Here is a 23,566-nt window from a genome sequence, read left to right as displayed (position 1 = left end):
GTTAAAAGTAGCTATTGCCGATAAGTAGAAACTGTAAGGTTTTGCTATTGCCAGAGAACAAGTTGTCATTTCAGCCACCCCACTCCCCATTTGCTGGCTTCCCCACAGCCGACCTGAACCATGCACCAGCTCCCAGCCTCTCCCCAGCCCAGCTGAGCTGCATGCCATCTCCTGGTGCTCCCCCATAGCCCAGCCAAACCACACACCCTCTCCCACAGTCCAGCTGAGCCACGTGCCTCCCTGCTCCCCTCTCCTTCCACAGCTCAACTGAACCACACGTGGGCTCCTGGCTCCGCTCTCACAGCCCAACTGAGCCACACACCACCTCATGGGACCCGTCCCCTCTTCAGCTGGGGCTCTCTGATCCTGGTACATACAAGGCCATGCCGGACCAGAGAATCCTGGATTTTAGAAGTGACACTTCTACAATGAGGGTCAAAAGAGAAGCTCATTGAAATCGAGGACACCGCTCAAGACGAAAGCTGACAGAATTCTTATACCCTTGACAACTCTACCGTGGCAGTAACTGGTGTCCCTCAGCAAAAAATCCAACCCTGCCTGGCCACCAGCAGACATCTATCTGTTATACTGGGAGTGGTGAACATTAGATGCTTGGTATGTATATCCTGTTGATAAATTGCTAATAAGCATAGAAAAAACTTAAACAAATGGCCCTGCAGAACCTTAGAGACTACCAAAAATGTAGATGGTAATCATGAGCTTTCATGGGCACAACCCACTTCAGATGAATGGAGCAAGGAGTCCGTGGGTACAAATAAATAGCAGAAAAAGAAGGGTGGGAAAGAGAAGGAAATAAAAATCTTGTTAATAAGCATGTCCATGCTAAATGAGGCTAATAGAGTAGGCGGTAAGTGCCCAATATTTAGCTACTGAGGTCATTAGGATGTTGAATGTAGCAGCCCATCCAGTTCATGTCTTTGTTCAGACCTTTAGTAAAGGGATCAGATCGGCAAATGAAAGCAAGTTCCGCAGCTTCTCTCTCCAGCTGGTTTTGAAATTGCTTTGTAAGAGTACAGTCACTCTGAGATCCATTAACAAGAGCCCGGGCAAGTTAAAAAATTCCAACATTTTTTTGTGCGCTGCCTTTTCGAATATCTGATGTGTGTCCATTAATCCCGTGTCACAGATACTGTCCAGTTTGGCCAATATACATGGCAGTGGGGCATTGCTGGCACTTGATGGCATAGATCACATTGGTGGAAGTGCTGTATGAGCTTCTGATGTGGTGGTTTATGCGGTTAGGTCCTAGCCTCATACATAGGTTAAGATACTTACTGCGTGAAGACTTTTTCCACTAGAAAAAGGTCCCATTAATCTTTGTGTGGCCGCTATCTTTCTCTGAAGATGCAAAATAAAAAAAAATCTTCGCCACCCTTTTCAAGAATATTGTCCCGATGTTAAGACTAATAAGCCAAGTTCCAATTCCAGCAATTGGACACACTCTGCAACTACTGAGTAGGGATGTAGGAATCCTGATGTTGGATCAGAACCGTGCTCAATTTTCTCTGACGGTGGCCAGCATGATGCAAGAAGAAGATGCAAGAAAGCCCTGAAGTTATCAGATAATGTGACCACAATGGAAGCTTGTTTCCAAAGCCAAATTAATCATAGTCTGGCTCATGCCCTGAAGTATGGAGGTTAATACCCCTTCCAAAATCCTTGCGGTTTTTTAATCCCATTATGTAAAAATTCCTCTTAGCCACATATAGGCACAATGTAAATGATACGGGATACTCATGGTGGTGTTTGGAATGCATTCAGTTTGATGTGGGGCATTAGCTGCGCTAAATGTGTCTATCCCAGACACTTCTAAGGCTGTTTTTCTACATCTATTATACCATCTAACATAAGTCGCTTATTTCACAGAATTTCTATGTGCTCAGAAAAATATGTTTAGCCGGAGAAAAAATTCCCTTCTTCCTCTCCAAAGGCGTCTAAAGAAGTGTTTTAAGACATGAGAAGTCATTCTTCTGCTCTACTCTTTGTTGATTAGGCCTCAATTGGAGCAGTGTGTCCAGTTCTGGGCACCACATTTCAAGAAATTTTAGAGAATTTGGAGAGGGTCCAGAGAAGAGCAACAAAAATGATTCAAGGTCTAGAATACATGCGCTACGAGGGAAGACTGAAGGAATTGGGTTTGTTTTGTTTGGAAAAGAGAAGACCGAGAGGGGACATCATAGTGGGTTTCAGGTATCTAAAAGGGTGTCACAGGAAGGAAGGGGAGAAATTTCTTCTCCTTGGCATCTGAGGATAGGACAAGAAGCAATGGGCTGACATTGCAGCATGGGAGGTTTAGGTTGGACATTGGGAAAAACTTCCTGCCTATCAGGATGGTTAAACACGGGAATCAATTGCCTAGGGAGATTGTGAAATCTCCATCACTGGAGATATTGAAAAGCAGGTTGGACAGACCTGTCAGGGATGGTCTAGATGGTGCTTGGTCCTGCCGTGAGGGCAGGGGACTGGATTTGACCTCTTGAGGTCCCTTCCAGTTCTAGTATTTTATGATTCCATCCAGGTATGTGGTCAGCAGGCATATGTCACATACTCAATCACGTTTCAGTTTCTAGAGGGGAAACGGTTACACTGACTGCCGTGGCCTTCACCAGTCCTCCCACAAGTACTCTGCTAGACTGCAGCAACAGCACATGCTGCATTCATGCCAGTGCATGTGCAATGGGGGGGGGAGTGCTTTGCATGAGTATAGGACACTTTAAATGGGATGCCTCCAGTCCAGCAGACAAACTACATCTCTGCTTCTGGCTAACTCAGCGGTGATGCTGCCCGATTTCACAGGAAGCCACAACTTGTCCCCATATCCAGACGGGCAGGTGAGACCAACGTTTAATATTTTTACGTGGACATCCCAGTTGGGGAACTCACATCACCTTTCCTGGTGGCAGCGTGGCTACATAGGTTTAAACAAGAGCAGGCTCTGACCCATATTGTCCTTGCAAGGGTAGCTGTCCAATCAGCCTCAGTGTTGGCAGGTAGAATTTCACAATCCCAAATTCTCCAACACTGCAAAGCCAAGAACAATCTCTTAAGAGACAAAGAAGGTGTGGGGGTGGGGGAGATTAAGTATAAACAAGACCATGAGCTCTTTGAATGAAGGATACAGAAAAAAAAAATCTAGATCAAAGTTATAATAAGTTATTCAATGACTTGAGAGAAAGCCGAGGGGACTAATATATTAAGAAAGTTTTCCAGGAAAACCTCTACTGTATCAATTGTTTATTCAAACCTTTAGAAACTTCATAAAAAATTAACTGGATTTGGGACACGGAATTAGAGTCATAGGAGAAAGTTTAGAGACTACAAGCCTGGAGACGCCTGAATGTCTGCCGGTTTGCCCCTTTTGATTTCAATGCTTGGCACAACTCAGTTACTAAGCGATCAGGTCCCTAAATAAAGCACTGGTCCACCCCCCAAATACACCACTGGAGTGGGGTTCATGGGATTCGATTTTTAAACTCTGGAGTTTTCTTCTCATTTTACAATGAACAGCTCAATACACATCCCTAAATGCAGACACTTTCAATGCATGTTTCACAGATATTGTTTCACTTCTGTGGTCAAGATCAATATATCTCCTCAAGGGAAAACAACTCTTCACAGTCCTCCCTCCTAGCCAAGTATGTCACACCCACTATGGCCAACTGGAAGTGTACCAAAAGAGCAGGTGCAAGAATTATAGAATCCTAGAACACCAGAACTGGAAGGGACCTCAAGAGGCCATCAAGTCCAGTCCCCTGCCCTTACAACAGGGCCAATCACGGTCTTCATCATCCCTGATAGATGTCTGTCTAACCTGCTCTTATAAATATCTCCAGTGATGGAGATTCCACAACCTCCCTGGCCAATTTATTCCAATGTTTAGCCACCCTGACAGGCAGGAAATTTTGCCTAATGTCCAACCTAAATTTCTCTTGCTGTAGTTTAAACCCATTGCTTCTTGTCCTATGATCAGAGGCCAAGGAGAACAATTTCGCCCCTCCTCCCTGTGACACCCTTTTAGATACTTGAAAACTACTATTCTGTCCCCTCTCAGTCTTCTCTTTTCCAAACAAAACAAGCCCAGTTCTTGCAGCCTTGCCTCATAGGTCATGTTTTCTAGACCTTTAATCATTTTTGTTGCTTTTCTCCGGACTTTCTCCAATTTCTCCACATCTTTCTTGAAATGTGGTGCCCAGACAATTCTCCAACTAAGGCCTAACCAGTGCAGAGTAGAGCGCAAGAATGACTTCTCGCGTTTTGCTCAAAACACACCTGTTGATGCCTCCCAGAATCCCAGAAGAGAACTCCCTCAGTAGCTTCACACTGCACAGCGTTCCGATATTGCCGGGGTTAGCGTGAGACCAGGCAAACCTTCAAGAGGGCAATTCACTGGCTACCTCCTACATAGCCTGCAAATCCCTGATGAGTCAATCATGTTTCAGGAAATCAGGCATGAAATCATCTAATTTCATTTGTATTTCATCCTTGGGTGGTAGATTAAACCCTTCAGAACCCAAGGGACAGAATGGCCACCATGAGGAAGGTCAACTGGCAACTACAGAATGTTGGTATTGTTCACGGTGGCTTATTTGTTTGAAAATGGCCAATATGTTAACAATTAGAGAAGGGGAAGCCGAAAGGCTGTCTTGTTAATTAAGGAACTTGCTATCAGAGGACTCATTAAAAGCTACTGAAACTGAACGGCTGTTAAAATAAATACCCATTAATCTTAGCATGCAATCAAGGCGCATGCTGCCGCCACCTACTTCACCACAGGGGAAGGGTTCCTCAGATGCACACCTAACCCCGTTAACAAGCATAAAAACTTCTGTGTCAATCATGGACCCTGAAGGCAACACACCACGGATTTGAAATGCGAGGGAGGCGAGTCCCATTGGTTGGGTAAAGATTTCCACAATCACGGCAGCTCAAAATTAACTGGTTTTGACTGGTTAGTAATTGAGCCAAGAAAAGTGCTTGTATAAAGTACCAGCTTATTTTCAGAGTAAAGCCTTGGACGAGTTCTTCTACTTGAAAGGCAGCCCAGTAGCCAACGAGCAACAATTAATCAGTAACAAAATATTAGCGGTGGGACACGACTGAACTGGGGTTTGGTGATACATGGCTATATATGATAGTGTGCTTACCTCCTTAAAGGGGCAAGAAAATGTCAACAATTCTGCTTCGAAAGCAGTGAAATTCCTGTAGCCGATCACAACACACGATTTACTAACATCTGTAAACCCCCAATTCCTCCTAACAAGCTAGTACCTTGTGCTGTAATCTTCACCTTCAAAGACTGGTGTGGTCCTAAGAGGCCTCCTTTCTCCCTATGACAGGCCATGGCAGATACGATCAGAGACAAAAGAGGGCTGGATGGGGACGCTGCTTCCAGCCATTGGTGTTGACCCACAAAGCACTCTGGAGTTTCATTACTTCACTGGACAGAAGAGCTCCCTCAAAGCTGCACGCTTGCATGGGCACCCCGCCCACTTCCTACACAGAAGTGCAAGCCATGTGGCAGGCAGCGGGCAGCTGCTCCAGCAGCCAGGGCCAGCGGAGCTGCGACCTGCGTGGCGGGCGGCAGGGGCTGCTCTGGCAGCTGGGGCCAGAGCCACCGCATGAGAACCCAGACGGAAGAGCAGCGGGACAGGAACCAGGGTGAGTACCAGTGGAGGATGCAGTGGGGCCAAGGACAGCAGGGGGCTGGCCCAGAAGCTAGCAGTGTAGGGGGCAAAGGCACCGGCTGTCTGTGACCGTGGGAGGGACAGGGCGCAGGTAAATGCTGGGGGTGGTGGCAAGGTGAGGGGTTGGACACAGGTCTCTGGGGAGCAGCCCTTGGGCTGTAGGCCCTAGGCCCAGGTACTGGCTGCTTGCATTTGGGAGCATATAGCATGGCCCTGGCATATATATTGGTGGCATATGGGGGGAAGGGGAGAGAGGCAAGTTGCAAGGCTGGGCACAACTATAGGGGGTGTGTGGGCTATTAGCCAGCCCTAACAGGCACCAGCTGCTGTGTGTGACCTGATGGGGGCACAGGCAGGGGGCATGCACAGTGTGTGTTTGGGGCAGGAGCCAGCAAGCAGCATGGTTTTCAGGGTGGGTGGGTGCAGGGTCATGCACCTTGCTAATGATCCAGTTTTTTGTGGCACACATCCAAACCAGCGCACGTGACGTCAATATTGGGGCACAAGACAAAACTCAGTCTGCTCACAGATGGAAACGAGGGAACACTGCGGGACAATGATTTTTTTTGTTTTTAGGAGGGTGGTTTGTGAACCAATCAAGTTTGGAAGCCACTGGTCTACTCTACAGTTTCAAAAACACAGTTCCCAAAGAGAAGGGAGGTACCTCATGTTGGGAGTGGGCCACACCTACTCTTGAGTGAATTGTCTCATTGGCAGTGGTCCTCCACTTTTCGTGTGATAGTATATTTATACCTGTCTCTGCAATTTTCACTCCATGCATCTGATGAAGTGGGTTTTTGCTCATGAAAGCTGATGCCCAAATATAACTGTTTGTCTTTAAGGTGCCAAAGGACTCCTCATTGTTTTTACGGATACAGACTAACGTGGCTACCCATCTGACACTTGAAATATAATCACTGACCAAAGAACAGGTTTTTTGTAAACATTATGGCTACGTCTACACTGGCATGATTTTCTGGAAATGCTTTTAACGGAAAACTTTTCCGTTAAAAGCATTTCTGGAAAAGCACGTCTAGATTGGCAGGATGCTTTTCCGCAAAAGCACTTTTTGCGGAAAAGCGTCTGTGGCCAATCTAGATGCGCTTTTCCACAAAAAAGCCCCGATCGCCATTTTCGTGATCAGGGCTTTTTTGCAGAAAACAAATCTCTGCTGTCTACATTGGCCCTTTTGCGCAAAAGTTTTTCGGAAAAAGACTTTTGCCTGAACGGGAGCAGCATAGTATTTCCGCAAAAGCACTGACAATCTTACATGAGATCGTCAGTGCTTTTGCAGAAATTCAAGTGGCCAGTGTAGACAGCTGGCAAGTTTTTCCACAAAAGCAGATGATTTTGCAGAAAAACTTGCCAGTCTAGACACAGCCTATGTGTTAATCTGTAAATAGGGGCTTAGGCACAGATATTTTTCTGAGCAACCAGGTCAGTATTTGGATACTAACTTAAAGTTTCAAACCCATTAAGTGTACCTATTCAAATATACAGAGCAACTGCTTAATTCCAAAAAGTTGCAACATTTAACACACCATAGGGTCTTTCACACAAAACTATGACAAAATATTTTAAGTATGTGGATTTTATAGAACACACTGTATAGCATGAATCTCTTGTGCAGAAATGAAAAGAACTTCAGAGAGGATAATTCTGCAATAATGCTTTTTTTCCTTATCTGTGTTGCTAAGTGATTGTCTTATTGCCTAGAAAGACAAGGGGACCATATGCCTTATACTTTTATCCAAGATAATCTAATTGTAGATGGTTTCATGAATGAGAACGTCTAACCTTTCTTTGTTAATCCTACTAAACTCTTAGCTCAGGCCTGGGTAAAATATGGCCCACGGGCTGCATCCAGTCCACCATAGCACTGGATCTGACCTGCGGACACTGTGGGGAGCCCCCGCAGGCCAATCAAACACAGCTGCAGGGCTGTTTCACTTAAAAAACTGAGTCCGGGGCAGAGGGCGGATGAGGGGGCGGGTGCTTTAGGAGCTGCTCTCACCCCCAACACAATCCCACTGGCTGGCTTCTGGCCAGAAACTGACCAATGAGAGCTGCCTGTTTCAATAACAGGCAGCCACGAAGCACAAGGGGCTCATAGTTATTCACAGAGCACATGGCTGCAGCCTGAAAAGGGGTGGAGCAGGCAGAGAGGCTGATACAGGAACAGGCTGCTGGCTGGTAAGTCTCCTAGCCAGACCCTGCCTCTGCACCCGAGCCCCTCCCTTCCCCAACCATCTTCCCCCCTACTCTACATACCCAATTCTTCTGCCCCCTTCCTGCATGCATACCCCCTCTCAAATCCAGCACCCCAATCCCCTGCCCCAGATCACAGTCCCCTCCTACCATAGCTCACAACCCAAAATCCTGCATCTCTTCCTATACCCCAATTCCCTTCCATAGGTCACAATCCAACCCCCTGCACCTCAGTCCAGTGCCCCAGGTCACAACTGCCTCCTTCACCCAAATTCCCTCCCCCACCCCAAACTCCCTTCTGCACCCAACCTCCATTCTAGACCCGCATCACCTCCATTAATATCATGGAAGAGTGTGGCCCTCAACCACTTTCCAAATTCTTGGAGAGGCCTCCTGTCAAAAATTATTGCCCATCTCTGTCTTAGCTTCAATGAGAACTTATGACTACAAATTCCACTGATTAATGACGCAATCTGTAAAAATATATATTTCCTGTATCAGTTTGAAATTTTCTACCATTCATTGTCAATTATGTCCCTTTCTTCTTGTATCATGAAAATGATGAATGGACGCTCCCAAACAACCTTCTCTAGGTCATTAATTATTTGATGCTCCTCTGTCATGTGTCCTCTTCTTTACCTGCTATCTAAATCAGTGGTTGCAAACCTTTTTACATCCAAGATCACTTATTTAAATGTCAGAACAATCCAAGATCTACTGCCTCATCCTTCCCCCAAGACCCCAGGGGGCAGGGTGCCAGTGGGAGGCAGGGGAGAGGGGCCAGGGTGCCGGGGATGGGGGGCAGGGGACAGGATTCTGTAGCAGAGGGCAGGGTGCCAGTGGGAACAGGGTGATTACTCTCATTGTATACACCTGATTTCCAGATTGAATTGCTTTTGTTCTATCTTCAAACCATTTTTCTATCTTCAAAGCATGTTACTCCTTTCTCAGCTGAACTGAAGAATCCTCTATCAAATTTTTGTTCCCCATGTTAGTCCTGTGGCACCTTATAGACTAACAGATTTATTGGCATATAAGCTTTTGCGGGCAAAGACCCACTTCGTATGACGAAGCGGGTCTTTGCCCGCAAAAGCTTATACGCCAATAAATCTGTTAGTCTATAAGGTGCCATAGGCCTTGTTGTTGTTCATGCAGATTCAGACTAACATGTCTACCCCTCTGATACCTGTTCCCCGTGTTGATACTTACGAACTGTAATCAAATCTTAACCTGTAACATTAACCTTCTCTTTGTCAAGCTAAATAGATTGAGCTCCTGAGTTTATAAGGCAAGTTTTCTCATCTTATAATCACTTCCATGGGTCTTTTGAACTCTCCCCAATTTACCAACAACTTTTTTGCATTCTGGAAGCCAGCACTGGACACAGGATTCCAGCAGTGGTCACACCAATGCCGACTAGAGAGGTAAAATATTCTCTCCACCCTTGCGCAAGATTCTCCTGCTTATAAATTCAAGACTTTCTGGCTACAGCCTCAAACTAGAAGCTCATGTTCAGCTGATTATACAGCATGGCCCCCAAATTATTTTCAGTTACTACTTCCCAGGAGATAGCCCCCAGCCTGGATGCCCTATATTCTTTGTTCCTAGATGTATACATTTACATTTAGCTAGAGACACCCTCACTGCCCAACAATCATCAAGGAGCACCATTCCAAAACCGGAACGAGAAAAACAGATGACATTTTCATGATGCTCTTTTGTGACTTTTATTTTGTTCCATATTTGCTTTGGGAGTAGTATTCTTTCCATTCGAAAAAAGCAGATTTTTCCATTAAACACAAAGCAGCTGCCATACTGGAAACAAAACGGATTAAGCAGATTTTTCCCCTAATGTATACTCAGAGTGCTCAACTCAGGATTGGTTTTTTTTTTTTTTTTTTAAACGTCACCTTTATTACCACAATTGGCAGAGATTTTGCCCTATGAACCATCAAACCCCACTTGACAAAATTTCCTTTCTAAGCAGAACTAGGAGAACAGGTTATAAAGGGCCTGTTAATAATATGATAGGCACATAGCATTAAGACTCATGGATTTATAAGAATAAAGGACTAAATTCAAACATGCAAAAGTTACAGTGGAAAGAGTGCAGAGGTGAAGGTATTTAGCTCAGTTCACTCCACTTAATAAAAGAAAATGACCAAGACCCTTCTAAGCTTGAGAATCACGCTAAAGCCACTTAGTCCTGGTCTACACTAGGGCTTTATTTCAAAATAACCCCCCTTACAGTGTTGTTCCCTCTAAGCTGCTGTGCCCCACGGCTTCACAAGTGATTAATCAGCCCGGCTCGGATCAGAAGTTCAAGGCTCCATCCATGGAGCTGTCTGACTGGGGGTGGCTGTTGAAGCTGGGCTGTCACACAGCTTAGAAGGGCCATCCTCCCCTTAGGTCCAACTCATAAGCGGAGAGTCCACACTACCAAGCCCGTTATTTCGAAAAAATGGGCCGCTTCTTTTGAAGTCTGTACTCCTGCTTTTCTCGAGGAATAACGCCCATTTCAAGAGAGTTATTTTGCAATAGCGGTTGTGTGGATGCGCCGGTGCCGCTATTTCGAAATCACTACTCCCCAAGAATCATTCAAATTCATTACTCTCCAGTGCTTCCTGGAGCTCTAAGTTGAGGTAGCGCGTCCACATTAATGGACTAATTTTGAGATTTCCCTGTAGTGTGGACGCGCTATTTCGCTTTTGTTAAATCTGGAGTTACTAAATTGATTTTGTTTCAAAATAGGTTCCTAGTGTAGATATGCACTTAAGAGCTATGCTCCGCCTCTCATAGCTAATATGAAGTGTAAGACCTCTTGGGAATAGACTTTTAAAAATGCTATACACACACATTACTCCATAAAGAATTATAGTCTTTTCTATAGTGATAACTATTTTAGCATTTGAACACTCAGATTATTGTTGAAAAGAATAAATTAAGAGCACAAACTAATAACTCAGTGCATTTTCTGTAGCAATGCTTTAAAACAGTGGTTCCCAATCTTTTTGATTCTGGGGACCAGTAAACCCATTCACAAGCTTTTGGAGGACCGGTAACATTTATTTGCATATTCATTAAGCAAATGATGACTATGCAAATAAATTGTGCTGCTGGCTCTACCTGTCCAGCAGGTCATTCCACCCTACCCGCCTCCCCCCCTCCCCGGTCCCAATCCGAGCTGCTTTATCAGCTGGTGCCAGCTTCCCCAGCTGTGTCTGGCACCAGGTGTTCTGTGTTAGTGCTCACGGTGCACAACCTTTTCCCTGGGTCCTAGCGCCCACCGGATCTAGCCCCACCGCCCAGGAGCATGCCCGGCAGAGATGCCACGGAGGCGGGCTCTCCCCCAAGAGGGCTGCGCTGCCGCACTCAGTAGTGCGGGGTACTGATATCCCATCACATAAATTAATAGGATCATGTGCGATAATTTTTCTAAGCATTGATATTTTTTTTTTCTAAGGACCGATACTGGGCCGTGGACCACACTTTGGGAAACGCTGAAGTTCTTGCTCCTTCCTCTAAGGCAGATTGGGCTGCTCCTGTAGTTACATGTAGCCAGATAGAGAGCTTTTGAAGCAGAGATGGTGTTAATCAGCATTCGTTTTCTCATTCACAAGCGCAGTCTTATGAGATTGAACGTGGCCAGTGCATGAAATAAGAGAAAAGTGTATCATTGCAAAGTCTATTGTTTCACTTAAAATTTGTGCCTAAAGGGAAAACAACTATCTTCCACTTTTGGAAGTGGTGTACTGGAATTCTGGTGTAGGAAACAGCAAGCCAGTTTCAACCCCTTACCTTTGAAGGTGGGCCTCCTATTGCCAATTCCAACGCTCACATGTCTGGTTTTTCTATTGCAAAACTTTTAAGGTCTAGCACTGTAGTTTTGGAAAAAAGAAGTCCATAAAGTGAACCCAAAGCCAAACACGGCCAGTGTAACTAAACAAGTGATAGGTAGATGAGCACAAACATGCTGGCTTAAAGGATTTATGGCACAGGGCACTGTGGCTTCAATTACTTCTCAAAGTCCTGAGAGCACACAAGAAAACATGCAATTAAGAGAACTCATTTTATCCAGCCTCTAGTTAACCAACACTCCGCAGGTTAACCAAAGGTCAGTCTTATCCCTGGACAACAATGTACACTGAGCAATACTGCTGCTTTTATCCTCATTCTACTCAAGGCTTTGGATTTCAAAAACCTTCTATCAAGGACAGGCAAGAAACCCATGGACATCACAGCAAAAGAGGTTAAGCAGGCCACTAGCGCACAACCATGTAAGTTACCCTGTTCCAGTTCACAATCTCGGCCACTTGCTCCCAGATCTGGCTGGGGTTCAGGGATAGCATGCCCAAATTTATGGGCGGTCTACTCCTGCCTCCATTCAATCCAAAGACAGCTTTTACATTGACTGGAACTAAAGAATCAAGCTGGGGAAGGCAGGTAGAAAGACGGGTGGGAAGACAGGTGGGAAAGAGCATGTTGGAGACTGCATGAATGGTATTTCAGAAACTTTGCATTGTCTCATTTTCACTAAAACGTGGCCATGTTTGTCTTTGTGTCCCAGACAAGTTGTATCTAATTCAGATCATCTTTTTGTCTGTCCACACAGACATGCTCCAGCCATGTTAAGGAAACCATGGTGTTACTCTAGCTGGTACTTAGGTTAGAACATGGTTTCTCGCCTTTTTTTTTTTTTTTTTTTTTTTGAGGCGGGGGGAGGAAGTCTGTCTATGCAGGCAGGCAAGAGGAAACTTGGTTATATGGGATGTCTATTGTCCACAGCTACCTTTCAACCCGGTTTCAGGAACTTTGAAAGGCTGCAAGTTTGTGCTATCAGATTTTATTTTAAAGTAACTGATTTTAAAAATGCACACTGTGATTAGTGATCTGCTCCGTCAATTAGTTGAAACGACCTACAGACTAGCACATTAGAGGGTTACAAGAAAAAAAAATCTGTGGCAGTTAAAAACAAACCAACTAAAACCAGTTTAGTCAAGTCCCACATACGAAGGCATTCCTTCACTCATATTTTCTGGGGACTTACGACGATTATTATTCACTGATGTGACTTAATGGCACTAATGCACCCCTTTCCACAGGAAGCTGACTCCCATAGCGGTCTAGACACTGAATTTGAAGGAAAAAAATATATATATATATATGGCTTCTGAATAGTAGAAGTCCTGAAAAGTCAGAAGCGAGACTTCTTGTTCCTGAAGCACTTGTTCCTGCTTCTTTAACTCTCACAGGAGCAGAGAGGGTGCTGTAACCATAGGCTGAGAAGAAGCAACCTTTGCAGGTTCTACAGCACTCAGACTCCTTGCTGATGCAAAGGATGCGCAACTGGGATCAAGAACCGAGCCAGAGTTTGGATGGAAGCTAGCCTGAAACGGCTTTAACAAACCATTTTCTTTTCAGAAGCTGGCCTTGCTTTAAGACCTCCCGGATGTCTTAGGAAACTCCAGGTGTCTGAAAGCTCAAAGCACTGGAGACATAGCTATGCACAGGTTCCAGGGAAGGGGGTATGCGCACCCAACTGCATCATGAATGTGAGTACTAGTGCCAAACAGGCAGCTTTAATCCAACACCCGGGTTAAATGCAGAAGCTTACAGTTGAGGCAAATACTACACCTGAATGTAGTATCTTAGGCTGGAGAACAGAGTAGAGCAGAATTGTGTCTACCATAATGAGATGCACTTGTTAATGCGCCTTGGTTTGCAAAAGTTGGAACCGAAGAAACAAGGTCACTAGAATGTTTGTTTGTGATCTACCCATGACAATGTCAGGTTTGCTACTGGACATGAAACAAGCATCAATGACAACAATTAGAGGCATTAATTGAACCAGAATACAGGGCCTGGAGATCTGCTTTGCTTTCTTTGCACTAACTGTCCTAATCCAAATAGTGTGACAGTAACATCAAGAGCCTGTACTACTCACTGAGAAAATAGTCCTACAGGACAGCCAGAGGAAACGACTTAGGGGTCTAAAGTAGAGATGTCAAATTTAGATTAATGGGCTAAATCGAATAGTTGCTGCAATTTGCATCGACTATTTGATTAGTTGATAAGGGCTGTTGCTATACTTCCAACGTGAAAGCGCTGGCCCCGTGTTCTCCCCAGTGTTCTAAAGGGGCAGCTCCATGTGAAGTCCGGGGTCAGCAGGGGTGTCCCCAGCTGACCCCGGACTCCAAGCAGTGCTGCTGCTTTGAAGTACCCCGTCCTCTTCCCCTGCCCCTGCTTGCTGCCTCTTTCAGATAGGAAGCGACTAGTCGACTAGAGTGTTGACTATCCGACAAGCGAAAGCTAGACTCTGTGGGACCAGGCTCAGCTCTGTAAGGTGGACACACACTGAGAACCACACAGACTGTAGTGTATGTGGGAGAGTGTTTTTCAGAGAAGATAGTAAAAAACTAAGGCCATGTCTGTTGTGTGTGGAAACTGAAGACCCCCTCCCCAGCCACGGTTCTTCATAGGTCTTTGCCACCCGTTTCTTTGGCTTAATGACCCTCTCCCCATTACTGAGGGCAGCAGGCAGTAAGCGTACAGCAAACGTAATGGAGTGCATTTCAATAACACTACGTGTACTATTCATGACGTACTGAGATAAAAGGCACCATTTAGACGTAGATCGCCATTAGTTCAACAATTTGGGAAGTGTTCATCTCTCGTAAGGTTGATGCACCCACTTGGGGCCAAGATACGGCACTGCCTCAGCCTATCCGACTGGGCGTATCAACTCGGGGCAAAATTTGGTCCTTGCTCTCTGAGCAGTGCCAATGGGCATTGAAGGGAGTCCTAGCCAGTCCTTCCCAGCTAGAAAGGCAGCGGCAGCCTTCAGAGCAGGTCAGGGATCCCAGCAACTTAGGTTTATGGGGAAGAGCTCTAGAATATTTTTTCTAAAAAGATGCTGCATCAATGCCATGCTTAATGAACCAAGAGCGCCTTGCACGTCAGGAAAGCGACTTCTTCACTGGCGTCTGGCACTCTGCTTCTTCACTTTCTGTTGTGAAACGGAGGGAGATGTGCACATTCTAGCAGCAGCGAAAGGGTTACGCTTCCACTCTAAAACATGAAGATTTGGGCTCCTTTTCTAAGTAGCTAGTTATGTCTAGCTTTTACTTATCTCCAATTTTTAGTTCTCGTCACCCCTCCCGCCATACAGACCTTTTCTGGTTCAAATAACCCTCTAACATTGGAACTGCGAGCAGCACACACTGAATGCGTACAACACACGGTCATACTCACCGACATGGTAGAGTGGACATCTACATCCCCCTACAGAGGACAACACAGGGAATTTCAATCAAATGCATAAGAAAGCAACGTCACAGCAAGAAAGATAGAGAGGTGGGAGCAGTCAGGAGTTTAATGACCGCAGCCTACAACCAAGACTCACTAAAGCTGTCACTTTTAGAACCTGAATGCATATTCAATTACTGCACACATGATCATTTAAATTGACATGCCTCTCTCACGGCAGATGGCTATAATTAAAAGTCTCAAGATTTTAAGCTACGATATAATGAAGTTTTTAGTGCTCAGATTCTGGTTTCTTGTTAGATATTTTCCACCAGAACAACGTAAGTTGAGAATCTTGACCAACGTCGTCAAGGCTCTCCTCACCATAAAACGCCGATTTGCATTGTATTTACTTCCATGCGCTATTTTACTTCTTTCAGTAGGTTGCAGAGGCCATGTTTCATCTATTTAAAAAGCAACATAGGAAACCATTTTCTTTACAAGACAAATTTCTCTTTCAAGTTCTCTCCAAAACATGTCAACTGTCAGGATCACAAATGTTTATTTGCAATTGTGGAGATGTTGATTCAGCAAACGGGGCATTGGACAAAGCAAAGAATCCTCAGAGTTTACAAAGTGACAGCTGAAATCTGTGTTCACCATCTGGCAAAAATAAGCGCCCACAGGAAAAACTCCCTGTGCAAAGAGTTCACGTTGAATTGCTTGAGACCGGAGAGGTTAGAGTTGTACGATCACTGAAAGATTACTTCCCTTTCCCGAGCCACTGTCACCTCTTGGCCTCACCCGATTACCTTCCAAAGGAGGTTATCAGGAGAAAAAGGCTAACAGAGGATTAAAGGAAACTTAAAATAAAAACAAAACACACCCCTTTTCCCAGCTCTCCCCCCTCCCAGCAAAAAAACATCCTTGCTTTGTTAACCTGACAGCTCATTGTAGGTGCTGACATAACCCTCCATCTTTGAAAGGCGTAAAGTCAACAAATCAGTGTGTTTGGAGTAGCCTTGTCAATGCGATTTACATTAGCTTGTCTAACAAGAAATAAAAACAACAACCAGCCATTGCGGACAAAAGGCTTTTTCATTCGTTCATTCTCTTTAAAACATTTTGCACAAAATATTAATCTATTTAAACTCTGGCCATTCACCCTCTAAAGAGCAGGGAAGCCACCTTTTTTTTTTTCTTTTAGTAAAGCATTTTATTTAGGCTTTTACAGAAGCAGAGTGAGCTACCTTACCAACAGGGAGGCGGGCAGCATACTGTAACGAACTTGCACTTAACGAATACAGAAAGAAGGACGCCTCAGGGCCAAGCTTAGCTGTGCTTTTATTTCCAAGAACCTATTATTTGTTTTGAGACGCATAGTGCACTTCGCAAGACCGTTTTAAAATTGTGGCTTTAAACCACCAGGAAAGTTTGATGCTGTGGTGTTGTGTGCCAAAGTTTGGATGGCTTAACCGTGAACTCTTCACCCAGCAACATGTGCTAACGACATGCGGGTTGGTCGCGGCTCCATTGTGCAACCCTGCCTCTGCCATCTTCTCCAACTAGCAGAAAGTTAGGAAGACATGCTAATAGGTCATTTCCTATGCAGCCCTGTGCGCTCTAGCCATTGATACACTAACCTAGCTATACAACTCCATGTCTAAAACCAAAATACAGACAAAAGCAAATCCAGGGAAATTCAGAATTTAAGGAAATTGCCGTTTTCCTTAGAAATAACTGCTACTGGTTCGCTCTTTCCTAATCACTATTGAAGACTCAGTAGAAACGACTATTGACACTTTTCTCCCCCCCGCATCACATCCAAGCAGACACTTTAGAGGTGAAACTGGAAAATGCAATTCCCATTTGAGTGTATGAGGAAAAAAGGAGAATTTCAAAAAAAAAATTACGTTCTATTAACTTATAATACTTGGGTCAGTATTAAACTTTTACCTTACAATGATGAAAACAATAAGTAGTCTTGTGGCTCCTATGGGTACATCTACACTACAACACTATTTTGAAATAACTAGCACTATTCCGAAATAACTTAGTCCACGTCTACACAGCAAGCAGTGATTTCAAAATAGTGTCAAAATACTGTCAAGCTGGAGGACTTCTTACGCAGATTCCTGTAACCCTCATTGTATGAGGAGTAAGGGAATTCAAAGGAAGAGTGCTCTATTTCGAAATAAGATACGCAATTGGCGTAGCTCAATTTGCGTAGTTTATTTGAGTTAGGCCCTGCTGTGTAGACGCACCCTCAGAGACTAGCAAAGTCTCTAAGGACATGTGTACACTAGGAAAGAACTTACTTCAAAATAACTACTCCTGAACTAATTTCAAAATAGCGCTATTCCTCTTCACAAGCAGGAGTTATTTCTAAATAGCCAGCCCCTTATTTTGAAATAAAGGGATTGGTAGTGTGGACGCTCAGCTTATTTCTAAATAAGGGGAGCTATTTCAAAATAACTACCTAGTGTAGACATGCCTTAAGGTACCACAGACTACTTGTCGTTTTTGAAGTTACAGACTAACACAGCTACCTCTCAGAGTTACAGCTATGGTGAAAGTTTAGAGTCTCTTGTGGATTCAAATCAGAATTGCATGACCAAAGCCAACATCTTTGGGGGTACATCTACACTGCACACTTATTTTGGAATAAACTATTCTGAAAGAAATACTCAAAAATAGCTTATTTCAAAATAGCACGTCTACATTACAGGGAAGTCTTCAAATTAGTCCAAGGCAGGCTCCCCTAATGTGGATGAGCTACCTCGATTTAGAGCCTCAGGAAGCACTATAGGGTAATTACTCTGAATGGCCCTGGGGAGGAGTTATTTCAGAATAGCAGCAATGAAGCATCCACACTAAAGCTATTTTGGAAGAGGCGTTATTCCTCATGTAATGAGCTTTACAGAAGTTGGAATAAGCTATCCACTATTTCGAATTTATTTCGAAATAACAGAATTGCTGTATAGACCTTTGCATTGTTGTTTCGGAATAACAGCCGATATTCTGAAATAACGTTGCTGTGTAGATGCATCCTCACCAAAATTTACATTGGTTACCGTTCCGAGTTACCACTCATTTTTTCAGAAGAAAAGTACACAAAAGCATAAAGTCGAGAAAGTGAATAGGCATTTGAAGGACCAGGGCTTTAGACTCAGAGTTTATACTTCAGGTCTGGTCTTTTCTGAGTAACTTTTGCATAGGCTTACAAAATTCTGCATGCCAGGTGGAATTTGTTTCAACAGCAAGCAAAAGAGACAGTTAACTTTTCCATAACTGGGGTTCTTTGAGAGGTGTCGCTCAACAGGGATGTGTGCTCGCCATGTGCACCGATGCCGGACATTTTTCTTCTAGCAGTACCCGTAAGGAATGCCTCGAGCAACCCCTACAATGGTGTCGTGCAGAGCCTCTGCATGCTCCTCCCTACCCTCAGTTCCTTCTTGCCAGAGACTCCAACAGTGGGGAAGGAGGGTAGGATGTGGAATGGACATGAGGAACATCTCAAAAAAAACACCAGTTGCAGCAAAGGTAACTAATCTTCAAGCGCTTTCTTGTGTCCATTCCACAAGAGATGCCTACCAGCAGTACCTACTGGGAGGTGAGTAGGAATCATGAATGAGGTGGCTGAAGGACCACTCTGCTCAATCCAGCACCATCCCCAGCCTGGGAGACACTGGCATAATGTGCGGTGAAATTGTGCGCCCCATGTAGCCGCCCAACAGATATTCCGGATAGAGCCAGGGAGGCTGCTGCTGAAGTCGGCACCCTAGTTGACTATAATAATCCACCCATATAATCGGTGGTAGGGAAATGCCAGCAAGTGTGCCAGTTTGAAATTATCTAGACAGAGACCGGCTGACCCCTCATTCCTTCGGGGAGGGGGGGATGAAAAACTGGGTGGATTTCTGGAACAGCCTAACTCTCGCCAAGGAAAAACCCAGGGCCTGATACACAACCAACGCATGAAGATGCCTCTCCCCTTAAGAGGAGTGGGGTTTGGAACAGAGAGCCATTAGGAAAATGTCCTGGCCTATATGGAAGGCCGATGCCGCTTTTGGTAGAAAGGTCAGATGTGGATGGAGCTAAACCTTGTCCTTATGGAAGGCCATATATGGTGCTTCGGAGGTCAGGGCACGAAGTTCAGAAATTCATCTTGCCGATGGTATCACCACGAGGAAGGCTACTTTCCAGGACAAATGCGACCAAGAGCACATGGTCAGTGGCTCAAACGGGGACATGCAAGCCTAGACAGGACCAGATTCAAGTTCCATGGCCGGGCCGGGACGCTGACCTGGGGAGAGATGTTCCAGACCCTTGAAGAACCTGCTTGTCATGTTGGGAGAGAAGACCGCATGGCCCTGCTCCAGAGGATGAACGGCGGAAATGGACGCCAGGTACATTTTGAGAGAGAAACGTGCCAACCTCTGGTCCTTCAATTAAAGCAAGCAATCTACGATTAATTGGATCGGAACCCTCATTGGGCAGATGGCGCAATCCACCACCCAAAGCATAAACCACGCCCATTTAGCCGTGTAGGTCGAGCATGTCCTGTTCTCAAGGACAACATGGCAAATGCCCTCTGAGCAGGCCTGCTTCTCTGGGTTCAGCCACTGAGCATTCACGCCATGAGGCGCAGACACACAAGGTTGGAGTGAAGGAGACTGTTGTGATCCTGGGACAGGAGATCCAGGTGAAGCGGCAGCGTCCACGGGAGTGGGGGGGGGAGGGACATCATCAGGTTCAACAGAGTTCCAAACCACACCAGAGCTATCATGATGCCCACGGCTTTTGTCCTTCTTGATTTTCTGTAGGACTTTGCTGATGAGCACAAATGGAGGAAACTTGTAGAACAGACAGGCCTGTTCAGGACAAGAAGGCGGCGTCTGAGAAAGAGCCCATTCCCAGGCCCTATGTGGAGCAGAACAGGGGACAGCAGTGGGTCTGCCTGGTAGCAAACAGATCCATCTGGGGAGTATCCCACCTCCCGAAGACCGAGTGGGCAACCTCCGCATGCAGCATCCTCTCATGGTGAAAAGAGAAGCCTTGGCTCCAATGGTCCATCAGGGAGTATAGGGCTCCCGGGAGGCGATAAGCCTCCAGGTCAATATCATGTGTGATACAGAAATCCTAGAGTGTGAAGGCCTGGCTCCTCCCTGTCTGTTGATGTAAAATATTAAGGCTGTGTTGTCCATGAGGACTGTCTCAAGCATGCCTGAGAAGTGGGGCCAAAGGCCTTGCAAGCGAGATGTGTCACTCTGAACTCTTGGACAATGATATGTAGGCCCATCTCGCCCAGGACCACATGCTTTGAGTCCTGGCATCTCCAAGATGGGCAGCCCAGTCCAATGTGTCCAATATGGGCTCGATGGTAGGAGGGCAGCTGCGGAACAGGAGTACATTCCCCGGAATTGTCCACCAATGGAGGGAGGTAAGTATGGATCTGGGATGGTGAGAATCTTGTCCAGTGAGAAAACTAACACCAGCCACGTCTACAAGGGGCGCAAGTAGAGTCTGGCATGTTGGACAACGTAAGTGCATGCTGCCATGTGCTCCAAGTGACTGGGGCACCTTCTGGCCACCATTCCTAGGAACTGTGAGGCAACCCTGATCAAGTTTACCAAAGCTTGGACCCTGTCCCTGGGGAGGGAAGCTCAGGTGGTCTTGGTGTCCAGTACCGCTCCCAAGAGCCCTATTCTCTGTACTAGTACTAATGTACACTTTTTTATTCACCAGTCCAGGTTGAAGTGCCTAACCTGCTACTCTAAGTATACTATGGGCAAACGAACTACAGGCGACAACTAACAACAGGGAGAAGACAACACCCAGGCAGAGCTGTTCTGATGCAGTGTCACAGGCGGCAAGAAGGAAATGTGGGCGGGGGAAGTTCGCAGCGCCATTCCAGGGGTCACTAGAGGCACTCCCTTACGGGTACTGTTAGGGGAAAAACTTCCGGCACTGGTGGACATGACAAGCACTCGCCCATTGTGCAATGCACATGAACAAGCACTTGAACATTAAACACTTTTATTTATGATCATGATGAAAGGCAGGCAAGTCACTTTTCAGCCTGGGCTGATTTGTTGTCATGATGATTTTCAAGGCTACTTTAGTGCTTGTCATTTAACCTGTCTCTTGCTATTAGTCATTTCCTGAGACTGATGCAGACTTTTCTTCTAGTGCAGGGACGGGGAATAATTTCCACAGGGGCTCTCCTCCAATCTAGTAAGTCAGCATGGGACAGATGACAGGGGTTGAGGAGAGGGTTCTGGGTGCGGGTTCTGGGAGAGAGTTTGGCGCAGGAAGAGGTTTTGACCTAGAGCAGAAGGTTGGGGTGCGGGACAGGGTGCGAGGTGCGCTGGCCGCTTAACACAGGCAGTTCCTGGCTGATGGCACAGCAGGGCTCAAGCAGGCTACCTGCATGCTGTGACCACACGCCGCTGGAGGAAGTTTCCGGCTGCTGCTGGCACGTTGCTGTGGGCCCGCTGACGGTAGGGGAGCAATCGGTCTGCATATGCTGCCCGTGCCCACAAGCACCACACCTGTAACTCCCTCTGGTAAGGTGCTAGGGGTAAGGGCAACATGGAGGCTTGCTGTCTCCCTGCCCCTAAAGGACACAGAGATATGCCAGCAGCAGCCAGCCACGTCTGGGAGCCACAGCAGGAAACCTGCTTGAGCGCACAGCTGCACTGCAGGACTTTTAGCAACCAGGAGATCACAAGGGGGCAGCCAAAAAGCCGCATGCAGCTCCAGAGCCGCAGAATGTCAACCCCCGTTCTAGTAGTTTCCACAGTCACTGAATCCAGCCCTTCTAGGGTTGCCAGATGGTTGAACCAAAAACACTGAACACGCCCCCTGCAAAAAAAAAAAAAAAAAAAGACACCAGGGAAAAAATTCTGTTGAGGAAAAAAAAAGGGGGGGGGAAAGGGAAGACCAAAGTTGAGGGGAAAAAAAGTGTGCGGGGACTCCGAGACATTAAAAAAAAAAAAAACACAGCATGGCCCCTTTCAGAGTGAGTGCAGAGTTAGAATAGGGATAGGAACAGGAAAGGGGTTGAGCACTAAGACCCAGGGAAGGCATTGCCTCCTCTTGGTCTTTAGGCTTTTTGCGTTTTTGTTCAAGCCAGAACTTCACTTCCCTGCAGAACCAAGTAAGCATTGGGTCCGGGAGTGAGGGGCTGGAGGTGTCGGGGCCCGGGAGGGGGAGGCCGGGAGCTGGGACCAGGCACTAGGGTTGCCAGGTGTCCGGTGTTTTCGCCTCCCTGCCAGGGGGAAAAAAAAAAAAATCAGAAAATACCGGACATTTTAGGTGTTCGGTATTTTCTGATATATTTTTTTTTAAACCGGACAGGAGGTGAAAATACCAGACTGCCCGGGTCAATACTGGACACCTGACAACCCAAAGCCCTTCTAATATTCGATGGTAGATCAGACAAGAAGGTTAGAAGGGCTGGATCCATATTTTGCCCACCCTTCCTAGTAATTTTGAAAGTTTAAAACAAAATGGTGGAGAATATTTGCAATGTTTTCAATTGTGTGAATACAATCATTATGAAAGATGCCTGAGCAATAACTCTTGGAAGCAATAACTCTTGGAATGGCTTTGAAGGGCCGTTTTGAACAGTGAGAAGAGAGTTTATTTTCCATGGGCTACTCAACCCTTCACCTGTGTTACTGAAGCGCTAGTAGCAAGCAACCTTGGCAGTGATTTTGGAGGAAAAGAATTGAGTCTGCAAACTCTCTTCAGACAATGCACCCACTCTCAGCCCATGGTAGTACTACTCTGCCATTAATGACCTGGGCAGCAAACTAGATAAGAAAGACTATTATTCGATTAGCAATCCTCCCACGTAGATTTATGTCATCTTTTTGGATTAAGTTCTTTTCTCTTTCAGTCATATGCTTCTACAAACGACAGATTGCCTTTGTACTGCTTCCACATCCTGCTTTTATAGGGCTATACTTGGGATTCTTTCATGCAGAACGGTTTATGTTTTATTTGAAAACAATTAAAAATACACTTGGAATCAAACCATAATTATGGGGTCAATCAGGAAAACCCAGCAAGAATGGGAGACAAAAGAGACCAAGGCTAACAATGGAGTCAGTTTACTTTAAGTAAAGGATTTTTTATAAAAGCAGGATGCGTACAATGTCACAGTTCTCCCTGTCTTTAACCTTGTCTACAAGTTACACAGGAACCCTTGAGCAACTTAGAATGAAGGCATATGCACACTAGTCTTCTAAAGAACCTAGCTTTGAAATATCAAAAACTCCACAATCACTTACCCCTATTAAGAACATAAGAATGGCCATACCGGGTCAGACCAAAGGTCCGTTTATCCTGTCTTCCATCAGTGGTCATTGCCAGCTTTCCCAGAGGGAATGAACAGAACA

At 45.6% G+C, this 23,566-nt stretch overlaps 1 protein-coding gene across 6 annotated transcripts in view; it reads right to left on the bottom strand.

The window, feature by feature from the left end:
* Positions 1–23,566, bottom strand: part of EXOC6B (exocyst complex component 6B) — a 468,167-nt gene that overhangs the window by 142,921 nt on the left and 301,680 nt on the right. For 3 of the 6 annotated variants that reach the window (XR_012904467.1, XM_075931045.1, XM_075931047.1), the window contains exon 19: positions 15,165–15,194. The exons of 2 other annotated variants lie outside the window; for them this stretch is intronic. Coding sequence is in view for 3 of the 4 variants with exons in the window: in XM_075931045.1 (XP_075787160.1) it covers positions 15,165–15,194 (30 nt within the window). In the remaining variant the exon portion in view is untranslated. Of the gene's footprint in view, positions 1–11,115; positions 12,344–15,164; positions 15,195–23,566 lie in introns of those variants that run through there. One more of the 6 variants, XM_075931050.1, reaches the window with a different exon arrangement.

Source organism: Pelodiscus sinensis, chromosome 5, assembly GCF_049634645.1.
Source record: "Pelodiscus sinensis isolate JC-2024 chromosome 5, ASM4963464v1, whole genome shotgun sequence".
NCBI lineage: Eukaryota > Metazoa > Chordata > Testudines > Trionychidae > Pelodiscus > Pelodiscus sinensis.
This window is presented reverse-complemented; position numbering and strand designations above follow the sequence as displayed.